We start from the raw sequence: 20978 nt of genomic DNA on the forward strand, positions 1-20978 counted from the left end.
GGCAGCCACTTGGCTGCTTTCTGCCTCTGCAGACTCACCTCTCCTGCACAGCACACGGGCATGGATTGTACAGCAGGTGGCCTTCTGTGTCTGCTTCTTTCATTCAGCACAACTTTCCTGGGGGGCCCACCCACATTGTGCATGTATCAGAACTTCATTCCTGTGCATGGCCAAATGCTATGCCAGTGTACGGATATGACACGTCCCGTTGGTTCATCCACCAGGTGATGACAGCCGGGCGGCCTGCCTGTGTGGCTAACATGCCCAGTGCTGTTTTAAATGTGGGCAAATATGTAGACTCGCCCTGGGGGCCGTGATGGGCTCTCGGGGTCCCCTCAGCAGGGGACCAGAGGCTCTGGCCTCTATTGCGCATGCATTCAGAGCCGTCTGTGTGGGGTTGAACCCCCAAAGGCCTCCAGGGTGAGGTGGGTGCTGGTTTTTGGACTCTGTCAGAATTGCCCAGTCATATGCATAGGTTCTAGAAATTAACCCATGCCCAAACCTCTTCCTGGCTGGGAAAACAGTACTTCCTTCAGTCCTCGTTCAGCAGCACATAAAAGTCACTGCAGCGCAGCTCTTTAAATGCCTCCCTCCTGGCACCTCCGCTTTATCTTTGTCATGCGTGTTCTTTCAAGAGTGCAGGGGACATCCCAGCTGTGGAAGGCACACGGCAGCGTGTGCACCTGGTTGGGGGACATGGGTGCTAACGACACTGGGTACGCAGGCACCGGGCAACCGGGTGACACAGAGCTCGGAATCAGTGGGAAGGAGAGAAGAAGAGCAGGTGCTGTGATGGGCTCGGACCCCTCCGCTGTGGAGCCATTATGCTGGACAAGGGTTGCCACGGCCTGGCGCGGGCACGGGTGGGGTCTCTTCAGCTCCCTTCCCTTCTCCTCGGGGAGGACCACCCCCTTACTTACTTAAAAAAAAAAAATCATCTCCTAGGATTTATGTCCCAAAGGCTCCATTATCTGTCCTGGCACACATAATCTACCCAAAAAGGTCAAAACATCAATGTAAATTGCCATAATATTGTCAGTTATTCCCAAGAAACATTATGGCAGAAAAGGAGAGAAAGATTTAGCGTCGCTGTTGCTGCAGGCAGCTGGCTTGCTGAGGCGGCAGCATCTGCCAGAGCTACTGAGCTCTTCCGAAATCCACACAGATTTGCAATCAAGGATACTGCGGAAGATCTGGTTTTCTTTCTTCTTCCACCATTGACATGCTGCCGATGCTTGTTGTTGGCAGTGGTTGAGTTCTATGAAGTCACCCAAACACTGAGTTAGCAAATACCGAAGCCCTGCACCTGGGGGACACAGGATGAGGTTCCCTGAGCCTCACATTATATTTCCCTCCACTGGTCCACCAGTGGACCCCACCACCTTGTTCTCTGTGGGTTTCTGTTTCAGGATGCCTGATTTAATGTGTACCGTTGAATGTGTACTGTTGATTCATTTACACTAAACTTGCGACCAACAGTGTTGAACTCAGGCCTGAATGAGTTCTGCGTTCTCTAACTCATGCGTTTTCTCCATAAGGCATATCGCAGCCTCACTGTCCTCAGGAACACTGGACAGCACTTCAGCACTACACTTGGGGCCGTATATTGGCGAAATTGCCAATAAGCATAAAAATGCAAAAAAAAAATATGGCCCTAAATAAACTGCAAATAGAACACTTATTTACAACATGAGAATCGAAGCAAGAAGGCAGAGCATCACCTTGTTTATCTCGGCTGGAAACGTGTGTCAGACGACGCAGAATTTTCTCTACTCAGTGCATGTTTGCAAATGGCCATGAAAACGCTTTGAGTTTGTGTCATAAACAGTTGAGTATCTAGGCACATCAGCCCATACAGAATCCACAGATAGTGAGGACTGACTGTGTTTGGGATCCTTCAATAGCTATTTGATTACACTGAATGGGATGCTTGGCTCTTGGGGGTCAGATGAATCATTTATTCATCCAACTACCAGACTCTACTGTCCGCGGTTCACTGTTGAAGCTGCTGAGATATAGCAGGGAACAAGAGCTATGGAGCCCTCATGAAGCTTCTAGAGGAATAAGAGAGATGATCACTGAGTAACTCCATGGCACAACAGATGGTGATAGCTACAATGAAAACAAAAACTAAACAGAGTAGGGAGGGACAGGAGTGTCAGGGAAGGGAGGTCTTGCTATTTCGCATAGGGTGGACAGGGGAAGCGACACCGAGAAAGTGACCTTGAAGCGCAGGCTCTCTAGGGAAAGTGCATTGCAGGCATCAGGCACAGCCAGTGCAAAGGCCCTGGGGTGGGACCATGCCTGCATGTTTGAGAAATCAGTAAGCAGACCAGTGGAGCTGGAGGTGAGCAACCAGGAGGAGAGGGGTGGAAGATGAGAGGTAATGGGGGAGCACATCATATAGAGCCTTAAGGGCCTAAGGATTTGGCTTTTCTGGGCAAGAGGAGAGCCGGTGGCACATTCTGGGAGCAGGATCTGCCTTTTGTCTGAGAAGCATTATTCCAGTGTGTAAATGACCACCAAGTGACAACAGGGACTGCGTCAGTTAGCCCAGAGCCAGGCACATGGCTGGTGCTCCATAAACACTTCTTACATTGATCTGCAGGGAATGGCACTTAGACCCGGGTTGTTCTGTTGAATTTACTACACTCAGCACTGGGCTGGTTCTGTGACCTAGGGTTAGATAAGACATCAGGAGTGAAAGAAGATTCACTTGGAAAGAGAAATTATCTTCAGGCCCAGTATTTGAAGCTGGGGAAGGCAATAGACTGAAGGAATCCAGATACTCATTATAAGAAAAGAACCTACAGAAATACCGTTTCAATGACTTTGGCCCCAGGGAATGCCTAGGAATGAGTTGCACCATTTCTTCATTTTCCACGTGCACACACAGAGCATCCCAAGGCCTCTACCCTCTGCACATCAAGACTGGGCCACAGGATGCCAAGGCCCAGCCAACGAGAGCCCTGGGCACCAAGTTCCTAAAAACGTTTTGTTAGTACATTTATTTTTCAGAAACTTAAGGCCTCCAGATTGTTCCTATGCCAGACAAGCCCCGAAACCCAGAGGTCACAGTCTCTCTAAGAACATCGCCCAGGTTCATTCCCCCACCCCAGAAGGGCAGCACCCCTTGCCAGCATGGACAAGTTAGAATGGCCATCACTCTGCTATCCTTGAAGAGTGAGGGAAAGATGAAATGAGAGGGGGGAGGTGTCACTGAGAAATTAGGATCGAACAAATGATTCTGACTACTGAATCATTATACAGATGTTTCGTTTTTGTGTCTAGTGTTTTAGAGCAGCCAGAATACCTAAAATTGTTGAGCAGTAATTCAGCAGCCCTGATCTTTGAAATTGATTATATAACCATTAAAAAAAAAACACAAGTCCTTTGCCCATGTTGTATGGATCTACTTCTGGATGTTTTGTTCTGTTTTCCCGATCTATATCTCTATCTCTGAAAATACTGCACTCTCTGAGTTAACCTGCCTCTAGTATAAGTCTTAAAATTGGGTACAGTGCAATACTAGTGGTCAATAAGAGGGAGGTGTAAAGGGTACAGGATTTGGGGGGGGTCTCTTTTTCTTTTTCTTTCTGTTTCTGGTGTAACAGAAGCATTCTAAAAATGATTGCAGTGATGAACACCCAACTGCATGATGATACTGTGAGCCACTGATTGTATACTTTGGATGGATTTGTGTGATGTGTGAATCTATCTCATTAAAAGTACAGGGTTTGTCAGCTGGGGGGATTGTGTCCTCAAGAGGACCCTCAGCATAGTTTGGTGATGTGTGTGGTTGTCAGAGTTGGGTACAGGGTGTTCCTGGGATGTACGGGGTGCAGACTAAGGATGCTGCATTAACAATCTACAGGGTCCAGGATGGCACCCACCAACAAACACTCCCCTGGCCCCAACGCCTCTCTCCAGGCCCTGTGCGAGCCATCTCCCTTCGTCACATTGAGACACGGAGATGCCCATTACTCGTAAACGCAGGGTAGCAGCATCTATAATCTCCTCTAGTCATTCAGAAGGATTCTTCTGGCTCTCCCGGCATCCAATTCCAATTACTGGGTTGCAGGTTCCTGAATTAGTTACAAGTAGAGAACAAATCCCTTCCATTTCTATAAATTATGGATTTCAATCGCCCAAGCTTGTTTTAAGTTGGACAGGACGAATGAGCACCATCTTTGCTTCTTCAGGTACCAATTTCAGCTGCTTCTTGACTCCTCCTCAGTGGTGGAACCCCCATCAGCCTACCTAAGAACTGCAACTCTGCAAAGAAACCTTTAGTCCAGCCTGGGCACTGATTCTGCAGGCTCAGCCTGAAGCTGGGCTTTGAGGAGCAGTCACGTGGGGAAGGGACTGCCCAGCCGCAGTCCCTCGGTCACACTCAGGCACTTTCAGTGGCAATGGAAGATTCAGGACCGATGACCCCAGAGGTCAGTGTGTTTTAAAAGCTCTCAGAATAGTGAGCGTGCCTATGTTTGCTATAAGGAATCTTAATCTTTTATTTTGAGAGACTTCAGCTAGTCACGAATGAATGAAAGAGATCCGTAGAAAGGAACATTTGCCATGTGGGCTTCTCATGAAGACGTGATTTTGCACTCATTCCACGCCTGTTTCCCCAGCCTTTACTTCATGGTGAGCCAGGTGCCAAGCTGGGAACCCTCAGGGAATACATGAAAGCGGGGCCTAGGCCACGGGACCAACAGACAAATTTGCAAAACATACCTGTGTATGTATTTTCCATTTATGTTGGTAATTATTATATTTTACTTTATTCCCTAAAATAAGTTTACAAGATAACCTTATAACTATGGGAAACAAAGATTCAATCTTCAACACTCTGTGTTTTGAGTCACGGGAAACAAGGTGATCATAAAACAGGGGTCACCTTTGAATTAAATTCAAGAAATGGCAAGCATGATCCAGGCTTCCTTCTTTTTGCACATGGGAGAGAGTTATCATTGGTGAAAGTGACCTTGCAAGGGAGGCCTCTGCCAAATGTCCATATGCAGTGTGGGCCTTCAACAAATTCCCAAGAAGTTCAGGCTGCCTCCAAGTATCACAGGGTGACACTGGAGAATCTCTTTGAAATTCAGAGTCAGGAGAGCTCTCTCAAGGTCCCCCGAAGTTCCCACGTGAACTCCCCCGTAGAGGAGTAGCTGCAAGGGCCTCAGTTCCCTGGCCTTGTGCAGCCCAGGCGGATGCTTTCATGATCTGACCAGCAGCTGTGGTGGTGGCAGCTGGAAAGATGTGGTTTCCATGAGCTTCCGTACCTACTAGAATGAAAGAGTGGGGCCCCCCCCAATTCAGGGCACCTTGTATCAACTCCACTATTTTTGCCACATTTGCCCATAACTTCCTGTGCTATTTACCCACTGTATATGTTTTTCCTTTTAAAAACACATTCAAAAAATTAAAGATATTAGAAAGGAAACACCTGCTTCTCCCACAGTCGTCCCATCATAGATATTGGCACTGCCAAAGTCCTGGACTCACGTTTGACTCTGTTTCTCCTTCACCTAAAGGTGCCCACAGATGCTATCCATTCGGGCTTCGGGAGAAATTCAGAATGTAAGCTCTCACGAGGCCTCTGCAGCTCCCGTGCTGGTCCGAGTTACCATCCTCTCTCCCCTGGCTCATGGCAATAAATGAAATTCTGGTCCTGCCGCTCCCCAAACTTGCCACGGCTCCCACCTCACGCAGACGTCAAGTCCGCACAACAGCCCACTGGTCCTGCGTGAACGGGGACCCAGCCCCCTCCCTGCCTGCCAGCCTTCCGCTCCCCACCCCATCTGCTCAGCTAAGCTGGCCACCTTGTTCCCCAAACCTGCCAGCAAGCACCTGCCTCAGGGCCTCTGCACTTGCAGCTTCCACGCAACGGCACTTTTGGGCCACCCTCTCAGCGAGGCCTGCCTCAGCCCGCCCCTTACTCAAACACACTCTCCATCTGTGAGGGTCAACTCAGCCAGGTGATGGCGCCCAGCTGTCCGTCCCAGCACTGGCCTGCACGGGCATGGGACAGTTTGTCAGAAGTGGGCTGTGCATGGTAAAGTCAGGGGACTGCATCTGCAATCAACAGAGGACACTGCCCTTAGCAAAGTGGTTCTGAGGGGAATTAAAAGCCAGAATTGAGGATTTCCAAGGTCAGATGAGGAATTTGGATTCAAGTTCAGCAGTGGTTCTTGCTGGAATTTCCAGCCAGCCAGCTTCCCCTGGAGAATTCTGACTAAGGACTTTCGCATCACGTTTATCAGCTCCCAGCGTGTGGCTGCCCTGTGGAGTCTGAGATTGCCCGTCCCCAAGGTCACGTGAACAACTCCTTATAATGGATTTCTTAACGCATACCTATTCTATACACAGACACACACATACACTTATACACGCACATACACACATTTACTCACATATTAATACATATTCACACGTATCACATTATGCACACACGTACATGTACATACCCACACATGTGAATAGGTCTATGCACACATGCATACATGCACACCTAGACATATACGATCATATGCCTGCACACACATGTAAGCAGACACACATATAATACACACGTAGAAGCACACACACACGTGTACTCATGTGTCCTATTGGCTCTGCTTCTCTGGGAACTGTGACTAATTCGCCATCCCTCTTCCCTGACTTTCTTTCTTTAACCCACTCATCATGTGCCATTACACTGCATATTTACTTGGTTATTTTGATTCATTTTTTTTATCTTCCCCCACTGGAACATACACTCCATGAGGCAAGGGATTCTGCCTGTTGTGTTCGGTGCTGCAGCTCAGTGCCTGGCAAAGAAGAGGCGCTCAGTAAGTATTTGGACAAATAGTTTAGGTGTGAATGAAAGCAAATGTCTTATTCATACTGAAAACGGAAAACCGCTGCTCATCTGCGCATGGGTTTTTGTTTGTTTCTGTTCTGTGTGGGCCGTATAGAAGCTAGCTGCATACAGCAGCCGTGAAAGCAGCGCCAGCCTGCAGAATGCCAGCTGGAGGAGAAGGCTCAGAGCCCATCCTTCTCTTTGCCAAAGCTGCGAGGTTAGGAGCTGCCCAGGAAGTGAGGGGCCCCTGCTGGGCACCCAGTGGCCTGTGGAGCAGACGCGTCCCCACCCCCATCAGGGATGGTCACAGCCCGGCAGTTACGCTGTGGGTCTGCGCAGGGCACCAGGTCCCCCCATCCCACCCGGGACCTGCACCCCCACAACAGGCACAGGGACGCAGGGCCAGCTGCTCGCCTGGGCCCTGCCAGGCTGGATGTGATGGCTTCCAGGGCCCCATCTGTGACACAGCCTAAGCTCACGGGCCACCGGGGCACCACAGATACCTGCCGATTTCCCGAGAAAACAGGAAGGAGCGGAAAAAGGCTGCCCCGTCTGGTGTGGGCACCTCTGGTCCACGTGCCTGGCTGGCTGGCTGGCACTGCCTGTTACACTGATGCTGCACATACGCCACCACCACCTCAGGCCACGTGGGGAAGACTGCTCTGCACGGGGGTCACAGACCGGGCACCCCACTACTGCACGGATGTGGAGTGGGGGCTCCCCAGTCATCTCAATGAACACTCTCTTCCAAGGGAACTCCTTCCCCTCAAAAACCTCCTTGGTCTCACATATACTGTGGAAAGGGGTCATCTCCCTTCAAACCTAAATTCGGATCCAACTCACATCTGTCGTTTGGCCGATGTCCGTGCCCCAGAGCCAGCTTCCTGGTTCCAAGGTTCCCCCAGCTCTGTGCGGCACAACCCCGGGGGATGGGGGCACACAAAGCGGGGAACCACAGCGTGAGCTTTGCAATTTCTTTCGAGTCTATCATTAGTTCACAGTGAAGTGGACAATAAAAAAATGCATTCTACCATGTGGGGGGAATAAAGGGGAAGGGCAGCGTGAGAGGCAGAGGGGAGCAGAGAGGGAAACAGACAGAGATGGAGACCCTGCACAAAACAAAAGTCCATCTGACAGCTATTGCCAGCCACTCCTCCAGCCACTCGGATCCAGCTAAGCCCCTGGAATGTCTCTGCTACAACCAGCAGTGGAATCCCAGCTCCAGAGTAAGAGCAGAGGCTTTGCAGACAGGTCTCCATTTGTCTGCTCCCCTAAAATGGAATTCCTACATGCCTGTGATACTTCCATTTGCTCATGTCTTTGGAGGAATTTTTCCTTTTTTGCTCAGCGTTTCTAATGAGCAATTGCTTTGCACCCCTGAGGAAATCTGCTTCAACTCTGGGAAATCTAAAACATGCACTTCTCTGTGGCCAGGAGGCAGGTGGACCTTCTCTCCCCAGGACTTTGATCTGTACCCTGGACAGATGTGCAAAGGGCTGGCCAGCATTAACTGACACCCTTTAGTCTAAGTCCCATAGCAGAGAACCATGTCATGACAACCCTCTGTGCTCCAGAAGCACCTGCAGTTCCAAAAAGACGTTCCTCTTTAAAGAAAATCATGAGGAAGTGGGGATCAACACAGCTCTGAGAACAAACCTGCAAGTTTTTCTTTTATGCACAGCGCAATATCCTTTTCCTGATGCAATGAAACACAGTGTTTATGGACGGTCCGACAGCTGTTTAAATACCACTCTGCAAATACTATTCGACATGAACACAGCACTTTTCATGTGCCAGGCACTGGTCCAGGCACCTTGAAAGATCAGCTGGCTGCATCCTCACAGCAACTCTGGAGAGCAGGCCCACTCCCACCTCCACTTGGCGGCCGAGGAAACCGGCACAGGGAGGTTAGGTAACTCACTAATGACACACGGCCAGTAAGAGACAGGATCAGAGCTAGGGTCCCGGGACCTGTGCTCCCCACCCCTCATGCCTGCCTTCATGAAGGAGAATACAGAACACAGCTGCTCCTCTCCAAGCAGGCGTCTCCAGACCCCACCCGCACACCCCCAGGGAGAGGCCAGAGCCTGCCTCGTGTGAAGAGGAAAGTAAGCAGAAGTGAGAAGGTAATCAAGACTCTGAAATTTTATAACTTGTTAGCAAGGCTACGGATCCCAAATCTTATTGGATCTGGGTATCAAAGTCACAGCTGGATGTATTTACTTTACAATGGCATGACCTGAAACTAGGGGCGGGGGTGCGTGCTGAAATATAGACTGGACTGTCCAGATCCTTAGACCATCATCTTTGGAAGCCCACGGCAGGGAGAAGCCGCCCCTTATCCTTTATGTAAATAGTCCCCACCCGGTCCCTTTCCTGGACATCACTGGGCGGTGAGACCAGGGCCCCCTCCCCAGCCCTGCCTCGCCCACTGCGGCACTGACACGCAGATGCGACGGGAACCCACTGCACGGTGAGATTTCAAGACTCTTAAAAGAGGTAGAGTTTCTCGGAGCCCACACGGGATGTTGCAAAAGTCCTTCCCCAAAACACATGCAAAGACACTGGCAAGGGAGGAGCAGGCCAAATTAGTCCACTTACAAGTCGGAAAAAAATAAGGATGATGACGAGACAGACACTTCAGAAGAGAATTACTTGGATATTGAAGAACTAAGAGATACCTTGCGAAACTCATTGAAGCTTCTGAATGGTTTTTGTAAAATAAAACACAATAAAATACCTTTTTAAATGATCATCCTTATAATCATATGATAAAAGTTAAACAGAAATGGAATACAATAGAGCACAGTGCCATTCTACTTTGCAAACATTTTTCCAAGCAACCCATTCAACCCATTCAACATTCAACACATGATTAACTCTTTATTCTAAGAAAGCACCAAAGCATAGCTCCAATTACAACCTCAGACTCTCTTAACTATAACAGGAAAAAGCTTACTTTTATAATCTTTAGTTTCTTTTCTTTAAGTAAATCTCAATCAAATATTTTTTGTTATTATGAAAATCTAGTTCATGTTTTAAGAGGATTTGAATTAAGTGGCTTTTCTCCCAGTATCAATTATTCTCAGATAACAGGTGCTCCTGTACTATAAATTTCAGATTCATTTTACAGAGTAATGAACAGCTCTGTTAAAAATTTAGGGCTATCTGCTGAACCCACAGATGGGAAGGTGGTTGTTCTAATTTATTTTTTCATTATTTTTTTCATTTGAGGGGGATACCTTTGTTGCATAATTTTCTGTTGGTTACGTTCCTCTCATCACTATGAGGCTGCCTCATGCACTGAGGTTTTGGCAGCTGCCAACTGGCAAGGCTGAATAGCACCAAATACAAAGAATGGATGTTATCCTTGGCTTTTGATACAATGTATACCCAAAGTGAGCCGGCAGAACGCCCAGGCTCTCAAACAGATACCTTAAATCCTGGAACAAGTATCTCCATGTCTACAAGAGAATCCAAAGCAAGAGAAAAATCGCATCTCTCTCCACCTTTAACCATAGCTCAAGGTCCAAAAAAGCAGGCATATGTAGTCCCCTCCTTGTGGATCCAACTCCACCCCCGAGGCCCCATAAAGCGGCTTGTAGGAGGCATGTGTAATGCACCTGGGCAAGGGCAGCACTTGGCTCCCTCGGTGAGGCTGCAGCATCCCTGAGGGTTAGCCAGGTTGGACTCTCTCTACATGCATGGGCCCCACCCACCCACCAGCATCACACTTTGCATACCACAGAGCAGCGGGGGACCGACACAGGGCACCTACCTCAAGATGAAGAGGTCCACGCTGGAATTGCTGGCGACGGTGACGGAGGCGGTCACCACGTCCCCTTGCTTGACCGGCCTGGACGGCAGCCAGATGGCCACGTGGCTATCCAGCCGCAGCTCAGTGAGCTGGGCGCTGTCGGGGGCCCGGGCCAGGCTGACGGCCCCGATCCTCTGCAGGGCGGCGGTACCTGGCCCTGGCCCGTCCTTCCCGGGGCGGATGGCGTTGGCCTTCCTGCTGTCCCCGGGGGCGCAGGCGGCGCGCTCGTCCCCCGGCTGCACGGCGTAGTAGAGCTCCACCGAGCTGCCGTCCGGGGGCTCGGCCACCTTCCTCCGCCCGGCCACGGCCGCGGGGGCGCTGAACCAGCTGGGCAGCAGCTGCAGCTCCGCCACGCACACGCCCAGGGCGCCCCGCAGCCGGCAGCTGCCCCGCACCTCCCGCGTCTCCCGGAAGGCGAACACCCGCAGGCAGGGCAGCGCGTCGGCGGCGCCGGGCGCGTCCCAGTCGCGGCCCAGCAGGGAGAAGAGGACCTGCACCTTGGGCCGGCTCAGGTAGACGCGCTCCCGCAGGATGTGGGCGCGCAGCTGCCAGCTGGGGGGCAGCTTGCCGCCGGGGCCCAAGAGGTTCGACGCGGGCATGAGGTCCAGAGGCACGACCTTCTCCACGGAGAAAGGCCCATAGCTGGCGTTCACCACGGGCGGCTGCGTGGCCTTGTAGGGGAAGAAGGACTCGACCCTGGACCGCAGGCTGGAGTTGTGCGGGGGGCCCTGGCTGGCCTCCTTCAGGAAGAAAGCGGTCTCAGCTCGCAGCACGCGGTAGCTCACGGGCAGGAAAGGGGGCAGCGAGGACAGTCTCTGCACGCTGGCCCCGTCTCCGCCGCCCTCGATCACTAGGAGAGACAACAGGAGACAAACAGCGGGATGTCACTTCCTGGGCTCCCCAGGTCAGCGCACAATCCCGGGGCAAGCGAGAGCGGTCCTGGGGTCTGCTCGGTTGGGATTGTCTTATTTGCGCCGGGCTCAGCTGGCAAATAGCCCTGCCTGACCCTCAAGCTGTGCACGTGTGGTGGGGCTGAGATGGGTACAAAGGACAGCCTGGAGGTCAGGCGTGGCTGAAGGGTGGTGAGTTCATATGGTTGAGCCAAACCAAGGGCGGCAAGTTCCCGTGAGCGTAAAGTAGTATTTTCATTCACAGTTTGCCTAAGTTTAAAATGGGTTTAATGGTACTGGCACTCGACAGGCCAGCAGAACAACGGGATACAGTAAAGTCCATAAGTAAACCCACAACCGTACGGGATTACGCATGTGGAAAGGGGGCCATCTGCAGCTACGTGGCCGAGACGGGTTTTCTGATAAAACCTGCTGGGGTAACTGGTTAGCCATTTGGAAGAAAGAAAAAAGCTGGATTCGCACCTCGCACCAGACACAAGAATAAACTTCCGATGGGTCAGTGATCTAAATGTGAGCACATGAAACCTTTTCAGCACTAGAAGAAAACGGATTAATTCCCCTATAAACTGAATATAGGGAAAAGCTTTCAAATTATGACTCAGACTCCAAATGCATTTTTTAAAAGCCTGATAATGGCATCCATGCAAAATTTTAAAAGATAAATATTTTTCTACATGACAAAAAAATAAACTGATTTATTTGTCTACCAGGGATGACCTGGTAGAAAGTATCTGTGTTAAACACACATACATACACACACACACACACATATCTAGTTGGAAGAGATAAATGATAGACATGACAGATAAAGGGCTCATAATATAGAGAACTCTCGAAATTTGAGGGGAAAAGGATAAAAATAAAAATACTGAAGAGAATAGGCAATGGATATGAGTGGACAATTGACCAAAATATATTAAAGCTGCCCTTAATTGTATGAAAAAATGTTCAAGCTCATTCACAATTAGAGAAACACAAATTAAAGCTACAAGCAGATGTCACTGCTCTCCTATCAGGTCAGCCAAACCACCGAGCACAACACTCAGTTGGGGGGACACTGGGCAGCCCCGTTCTTGGGTGCCACTGCTGAGAATGAAAACTGGTGCATGCTTGGAAGGGAATTTGACAATTTCTAATAATGCTACACATGGGTTGTGTTTAACTCAGCAATCCCCCCTTCCAGGACTCTACCCTGAAAATACACCCCCAGAATTAAAAAACTCATATGCACAAGATTCTTTGCAGCACTATTTTAACATAAAATATTCAACAGAATCTAAATGCCTATACAAAGGAGTCAGCACGAGGGAACTCTACCAGCTGCCAAAAAGAATAAGACCTCTGCAGACTAATATGCAGCGATTTCCAGTATAAACTGTTAAGTCAGGAAGTTCCAAAGAGTGCCTGCAGAGTGCTACCTCTGTGCAAGAGGGAAGGGGAGATAAAACATAAACGCACAGCTCATGTGTGTAGCGTCCCCACCCAGGAAGGATAAACCAGGATCTATAGGACTGCCCGGGTGGGGAGGAAGAATGAAGCGGGCTGGGGATGGGCGGAATGAATGGGGGCAGCTGGCAACACTTCTCCAGGCCCACTTTTAAAAACATGTTAATGTTTTATATAAGATAACAACAATTACATCCGCAAGATGAGGGGGAAACCCTAAACTAACCACAAATAGCAACAAATGAATTCAACTGCACAGGGTACAATCCAAATTGCTGACTGGGATCACATTAGTAGTGCAAGGGTCATAAATGCATGTCAAAACGACTTGGCGAAAGTTTCCTAAGTATCAGGCAAGTCCCGCAGTCGTAATTATCTTCCAACGAGTTGCTTATGAAGTGACAGAGGAATGACATTAGGTTTCAGTGGAGAAGCCCAGCAAGCAATGCCTGACCAAGCGATTGTATTGAACTTTGCCACAAATGGGACAGACATCTGCCCCTCTTATTTTGCACTGAGAGAAATATATTATCCCTTCTCTGCTACTTCGGCCCCCACCAAAAAAAAGCACAATCAGAAGCAGCTCATGAGCTAGCACGTGAGGGACAGAGCAGGAAAGAGCAGCCTCTCATCAAAATACCAAGGTCACGAGACACGAGCCGAGTTGCAAGAAGAGTGCCAAATTCAAGGGACCAAAGAGACACAAAACTGAATGCAATGCATGATTCAGGAAGCTCGCTTCCTACATTTTGGGGACAAGTGGCAAAATGGGCTTGAAGTCTCTAAACTAGCAAACAACATCATGCCAATGTTAAATTTTCTCATTTTGTTAATTGTAGTGTTTTCATAAGGGAGCATCCTTATTTTTAGGAAATATACAGTTAAATACTCAGGGGTTGGGGAGCTTATGCCTGTATCTTACTCTGAAATAGTAAGACGTGAAGAAATTAGGGTAAAATGTAAATATTGAAGGCTCTAGATAAAGCAGATAAGGAAGCTTCTTTGTACTATTCTTGCAACTCTTCTTGAACTCTGTGTCAAAAAGTTTTACAAACTTAATGAAATGAATAAAATGTAAGCAAGTCCCTTCGACCTGCTGTATTCCTCAGAGATTTATTTATTGGGAATGAGAGAAATCATTTCACCCTGTTACTCTGAAATAAAAAACACACCTCCATATAATTATTCCCAGATCCTTTATACTCTTTGATAGTCTTGACCCGGGCAGAGAGGGACTTCTAATCATTAGCCACACCAAAGGCCCTGCACTGCTGCCACCACAGCTGGGGAGAAGAAAGTGTCCGGCTATCACCCTGCAGACAGAACATGCGGGTCAGGCCAAGTGCCCAGGAGGGGGCCCTGGGCTGGTGCCACAGGCCCCGGGACCACCGGGGGCGGGACAGCGTCCACTTGTACTTGGTCACATGGTCAGCACTGTCTGGAGATTCAACTGTCTGCTTCTGCCCTCTGAACTTCCCCGGGTCGGCCCTGCCAGCGGCCCACTCAGACAGCCCACCCAGCCAGCAGACGGCTTTTGTCCTGCCCAGGTATATATATATATACCTTTAATTGTTTTTATTGTATAGTATAACATATATACAAAGTAAAGAAACAAAAAAGCAATAGTTTTCAAAGTACTCTCCAAAAAGTGGTTACAGGACAGATCCCAGAGTTTGTCATGAGCTACCATACCATCCTCTTATATTTTTCCTTCTAGCTGCTCCAGAATAAAGGAGGTTAGAGGGCTTAAATAGTTTTTTATCATCACAATCAACTTTTTTTTGTGAACAATAGCACATATACAAAAAAAGCTATACATTTCCAAGCACAGCACCACAATTAGTTGTAGAACATATTTCAGACTTTTGACATGGGTTACAATTTCACAATTTTAGGTCTTTACTTCTAGCTGCCCTAAAATACTGGCGACTAAAAGACATAGCAATTTAATGATTCGGCATTCAGATTCATTTGTTAAGTCCTATCTTCTCTGTACAACTCCACCATCACCTTTGATCTTTCAATCCCTCTCTCTTTAGGGGTGTTTGGGCTATGGCCATTTTAAATTTTTGATATTGGAAGGGGTGGTCACTAATACGGGGCAGGGAGATGGAACTATCTGATGTTCTGGAGAGGCTGGCTAGGTTTCAGGACTTATCTGGACCAGGGACCCATCTGGAGGTTGTAGGTTTTTGGTACAGCCCTGGTATCTTTAAGACCTCTCCGAGTTGAAACCCAATCTTAAACCTGCGAAGGTGCTGGGTTTCCAGCTTCTCTTCAGGCACAGGAGGAAGAGGCAGCCCCAGCTTCACCCCCACCTGGCAACAGGAGGCAGAGAAGCTCAGTGGCCCCGGAGCCGGCCTTCTCTGCACCAGCCTCATGGCTCCATTAAGTCACCTGCCTGACCAGCAGGTGCATTTCCCTTTGACCCCTGATTTAGCCTCATGGCTCCATTAAGTCACCTGCCTGACCAGCAGGTGCATTTCCCTTTGACCCCTGATTTAGAGTCTCTCGGCCAGTCAGGCCAATTGTTCTGGAAGCTGGAGGCTCAGCTCCAAAAGGAAAGCACCTCGCCACCATCTCCTCCTGCCCTTTTTCATCCATTCCAGCCATCCATAGCAGCACCACCAGCGGCAGCTTTTTGTATTTGAACACTGTCTCAGGAGTCCCCATGGGCTTGTATTTACCTTGCTGGGGGGTCCCTAAGGACTGCGACTCCACCCGGGACACACGAGGCTAAGGTGACCAAGCTGCTAAGGAGCCCATCTCCTTATCGCCTGTCCAAACGAGCCCGGAAAACCCAAACCTGCCTCCTCTCACACACTGAGGGTGAAACGGGAGCACCCTTCTCTCCTCTCCCTTCTGCAACCAGCCCTTGCCCCTGCCCCTCCCTCCCGGGGCAGCATGCTGGCCCATCCAGCCGCTCTGCCTCTCCCCTGACCCTCTTCCCAGCAGGCCTGCTGGCCGGCACATCAAAGCCACCTTCGCAGTCACAGCCAGCCAGACTTGGCCGGTCAAGATGGCCTTTTGAAGAAAGGACATTCTCCCTGTCCTCAGCCAGAGCCTGGTTCTGAGGTCACCAATTCCAAAGGTGCCATGTTTGCCCCTTTCTCTCAGGGATGGAACAGCATGTCCGTTTTAATCCACTCACTTCAGAACTGAGCTAAAGCTTGCACTTGAGAGGGTTCTACAAGGTCCAACATGCCAGAAAATGTTCTGGCTCTGTGTTCTTAGTAAAAAGAAAATCACTGGGCCATTTAAGCATCTCGTAATATTTTTTAAAAACCAACAGACTAATTGCCACATCTGATGCTTTTATTTGGATGTATTCATCTCTCTCCAAAAAAGCTCTTAAAACTTGAAGGGTAGCGATTTAGAGAGTCACTTGTTTGGCCAAGGACATGAGGGGGCCGCAGCTCAGCCACAACCGGGGTACTCATCCACAAGCTGCCTCCTCACACTTCATTCTTTCTGCACGAAGTATTACTTTTTTTTCCCCTGTTTTTTGTGTCTCTTTGCCCACCCATCTCCGACAAGTAAACAAAAGAAGCCTGAAATGCCAACCTTTCCCTTATAAGCAAGTGCTGAATTTATTTCCTATAAAATAAAGATGGAGTGAGTTTTCTGTCTTGTTTTCTCCCTTCTTAAATGATTCTTCCATCATTTGAACAGGTTGCTCTCTAGCTTTTGCATGGAGCAAAAGTGCCTAGCTCATACATCCTTGCTGAAACTCATTCAGAATACGTTCATGAGATGAGAAAAGGCAGGCCTTGTAGAGAAAGAAGGGGTCCAATATGGTAGCTGAAGGCCATGGACATTTGGCATGAGCCACCATGAGAAAGAACTTCTCTGAACCACTCAGTGTCAACACGTCACATATGTTAAGCAAACTTCATTTCCATTGGGGACCACCTTTGCCTTGCAGTGGCCAAAGTTTATAGCTTATTACCACCTAGAAAGAAACTAAATAATAACTGTAGCAATCTGGTAGAGTAACTTCTCCTCACCAATGAAATGGCACCAGGAATCGTCTGCGGCCAGCTGAGAAGTGATCTGGAATTTAAATTTATTGAGCGCACACGTTTCCAAGCTAGCGTGGCATTTCCCAAGCTTCAGACATTCAGCTTTTACTCTCATGGCATTAGCCACATATAGTTAGTTTAAATAACCCCACTATCAACTGAAAACCAAGATCTTGGGCCCCTGGTAACTGCCGCTTATGACTCTGAGCCCAGGGTTTAAATGGAGCAAATACCAAGTGTTAGCGCTAAAGACACAGTGAGACCAGCCGGAGACTTCCTGTTTGATGGAATCAGAGGAAGGCACCCAGGCATGAAGTGGGAATGGCTTTCTCACTGGGGAGCCAGTCGACTTCACACCACGCTCCTGTGTCATCAACCACCAACTCCCCGAACCTGGTGGGAGCAGCCCCCCATGGCGCGATGAGGGTCCCGCCTCACACCCGAATGCTACCACACTGCAGGAACCCTGACCTGGTGACCGCCTGTCCTGGTACAGTTTTTCCCCTAAAACGTTCTGATTGCCACCAAACCCATGCCTGGCGGCTGTGGCCCTGGGAGCACCGACAGATGTCCATCCTCTGATTCTGGGTCATCTGCCCGCCATCTTCCAGAGGGAGCTGCAGCCCTGAGTAGCTTTTATTGCTCTGATGAGATGCCACCAGGAGAGCATCTCTGGCCCCCAAGGCTGCTGGAGAGGAGAGGCGGGGGGCACTGGCACAGCACCTTTCTATCCAGTCTGCAAGCTGACCATTTGCCGCCTCCGCTCTGTTTATCCGTTTACTTTATCTGTGCTTGCTGTCAGTGTCAGGGGTATCGGGTCCTCCGGCAGTGGTTCATCAGAGCTGTCTACTGCAGAGCTGGTCCCCCGAAATGGAATGTGTGAGATTCTGAGAGTGGACACAGGAGATGGCCTCGTCGCCTAACACCCAGGCAGGACATCGCGTGGAAATGGCCCTTTCCTCGGACCACATGCATGCCTTCCTGTGCAGGAGACTCACTGTGACACGTGCTCACTGGGTCACTGGGGGGCGGGGGGGATTCCTTAGAGCCAGTCTCTCAGAGGTGGTCCCAGAAGGATGGGGAGGATCTAGGACAACCTAATGGAAACGGAAGAGGATTCTAGGCTGGGGTACATGAATGAGCAAAGGATCATAGGGTTGGTGGAAGCAAAGCTTGGGGTCTGGGTGTGGGAGGGACAGGTCTAGGAAGGTGGGAGGGGCCAGATTTGCTCTAGGTGGAGTGGGCAGTGGCTGCCCAAAAGGTACCTGGTCAGCATGCCAGGTCCGGAGTCCTTCTTCAGCGGATTAAATAAAAGTAAAGATCCAAGAGCCCGGTGCTGGACAACTGCCAGGAAGTTAAGGGTGGGTCAGCCCCACCCCAAAGGCAATGAGCATCTTCCACAGTAAGCAAAATAATTCCATTTTTCTGCCCTCAAATATATATGTACCTCCTCAGCTTGAAAAAGCCAGAGCAGTCCTTATTGTCTAAGTCCCTCAACATCAAGGAATGAGCAAAAATAAGGGGGGATTGTAACCGCTGGCTGCAGATTCAGTTATTGTAGTTATTATCGTATAGTAACTGGATAATCTGTAACATGGCTGTAAAAAAAAATGTGCTCTCATCACCTGTAACAAATGTTCACACCAATGCCAGTTGTAGCTCTGGGCGGTGTATGGAAATCCTGTGTTTTATGCATGACTGGTGTGTAAACCCACAACTTCTCTAAGGGAAAAAAATCATAATGAAAATATTTTCTAAAAGGTAAAGATCTCTGAAATCACCCTAATGTACAAGCAGAACTGCTTTCAAGGGTGCACAAAGAAGCTGTGCGTCAGTGCCGTCAGCTGCACGTGGCTCTGCACCGGCTGGGGTCACGTGGCACGGTTTGGGGAGACCCTTTAGGGGAAGGGGGCATGTTCCAGGCACCATGTGGGTAGAGCCGAGGGGTGCTGCTCAACCTCCCACCATGCCCAGGTCAGCCACCCCACCAACAAAGAATTATCCATCCCTGCTTGTCAAGAGTGTCACAGATGGGAGACCGTCATGCACCTTGACCTGTGCAGACAGCGGTAAGTGGCCGGCCGGAGGTGACCCGGTTACAAGGAGGCAGAGGGAGGATTTTAACCAAATCGCTTCCCAGCCTGGCGAGCTGGTGGAATGGCCCAGCAAGCTTCCAAATCAGACAAAAAGCAAAGATTAAATCCCTGCCCTGCCATTTCCTGGGTATGGATTTATTTGTTGCAAATACTTTAAACTGTTGAGCCTCAGGGCACCTAAAACAGAGCATTGAAACGACCTCATTTAAAGCTCTAAGCAAATGCCCACCGCCTAGAAAGTGCCCGACAACTGGGAGACATTGACATTTTTGTTATTATTACTATTTAGATCACAATGCTATGTTACAGCGAAACATTTCTAAGGTTACAGAAATGTGAAAACAATTCAGGGATGCCCATGAAAGGAAAAAAGCCCGACATGCTGTGCAGTGGACGCCTTTTGTGGTTTCAACAGTAAATTGTGCGTCAGGAGCCTCAGTTCACCCATATGCTATCAGGTACCTGCAAGACAGAAACCTGCCTTTCCCCCATGCCTCAAATAAAACCCTGATCAGATTTTGCTTCCAAGGCATGCAGTTTACTGGAAGCACAAGCCGCTCTGAGTATTTTGAGCTTTTTCCCTCTCTCTCTAACTTGTGATTTATTAACACTGGCCAGACACAGAGGGTCTCTCTCTGCTAAATATGGCTCACTGTTTCTTTTTTCTTGAAACAAAAGGCATCTTGATAAATGGATTATCTGATTTCAATGCCTCTTCTGAAGAAACATGGTATATCCTTTGCTGAAATTACATAGTATGGTCTGCAATTTTGTAGCAGTAAAACTCTCTTTTAAAAGAGCCGGCACTTAGGTTTGCCTTGTGGCCCCTTGCTTCAGGACTCAGAACTGGCCGGCAGGGACCCCTCGGTCAGGCCCCTCCGGGTGCAGGAGAGGAGCTGGGCCCCTAAGACACATTCTCTAAAATGCCCAGAACCCTGCGTTTGCCCAGCCTGAGAGTGGTGCCTGGAGAGGCACAGAGGGCACTGTTCACCGCTGAGTTATCAATGAAAAGCGGACGTCTTAGGGGTGCTGTGTTTGTACCCGCTGAGGTCGAGTTGGGTGGATGGGGGCTGCTGAGGCCGCGCCGCCACCCCCCGCCCTGCCTGAACCCCCACCCCCCAGCCCCCCGGGTTCAGACCACCGAGGCACTCCCTACAAGAGGGTGTGCTCTCCCATGGCCTCCCTGACAAATCCCCATGAATGTTCTGGCCACAAACAACATAGATTTATTCTCTTACAGCTCAGGAGGTGAGGGGACTGAGACGGGTTGTCAGGGGGGCTGCGGACCCCTAGGGGCTGCAGGGGGGTGTCCTGCCCTGGTGCCCTGGCCTCTTCCATCTGCTGCCTGTTCAGAGCCAGAGCACGGCACGTCCCTCCTGGCCGCGTTCCCGCCACCCTCTCTTGGGGACCTCTGTGACACCAGGACCATCTCCCCATCTCGAGGGCATCTAATTCCCAGCCACCTCCACACAGCGCCTTCCCCACGTAAGGTGGCAGGTCACAGGCTCCCGGGGTCAGGACCTGGACACGTTGGGGCCACTACTCAGTGGACGGCAGGTGATGGGTGTGGTATCTGCAGGTCTTTTTGGTTATTACAGTGACTGCAGAGCAGGCACCACTGGTGGTTAAGTGTCCTGGAATCCTCGCGGCTGTCCCACTGGACAAAGAATCGCTCCCATCCTGCATGATATTTGATTGTCCCACTGGATACTCTCAAAGGCGAGAGACCCTTTTATAATTATCCAAACCTAGAACCTAACTCAGACAAAAAAAAAACCATAAACAACAACTGGAGGAATGGTCAGTGTTTGAATATATCCTACATTTTCTGCATTGCAGCTGCTG

At 49.5% G+C, this 20978-nt stretch overlaps 1 protein-coding gene across 1 annotated transcript in view; it reads right to left on the bottom strand.

Moving 5' to 3' along the window:
- Nucleotides 1–20978, bottom strand: part of TMEM132C (transmembrane protein 132C) — a 404239-nt gene that overhangs the window by 270907 nt on the left and 112354 nt on the right. Inside the window, exon 2 of the mRNA XM_077159319.1 lies at nucleotides 10620–11508. Coding sequence (XP_077015434.1) covers nucleotides 10620–11508 — 889 coding nt within the window. The remainder of the gene's footprint in view (nucleotides 1–10619; nucleotides 11509–20978) is intronic.

Source organism: Tamandua tetradactyla, chromosome 5 (genome assembly GCF_023851605.1).
Source record: "Tamandua tetradactyla isolate mTamTet1 chromosome 5, mTamTet1.pri, whole genome shotgun sequence".
Lineage (NCBI taxonomy): Eukaryota > Metazoa > Chordata > Mammalia > Pilosa > Myrmecophagidae > Tamandua > Tamandua tetradactyla.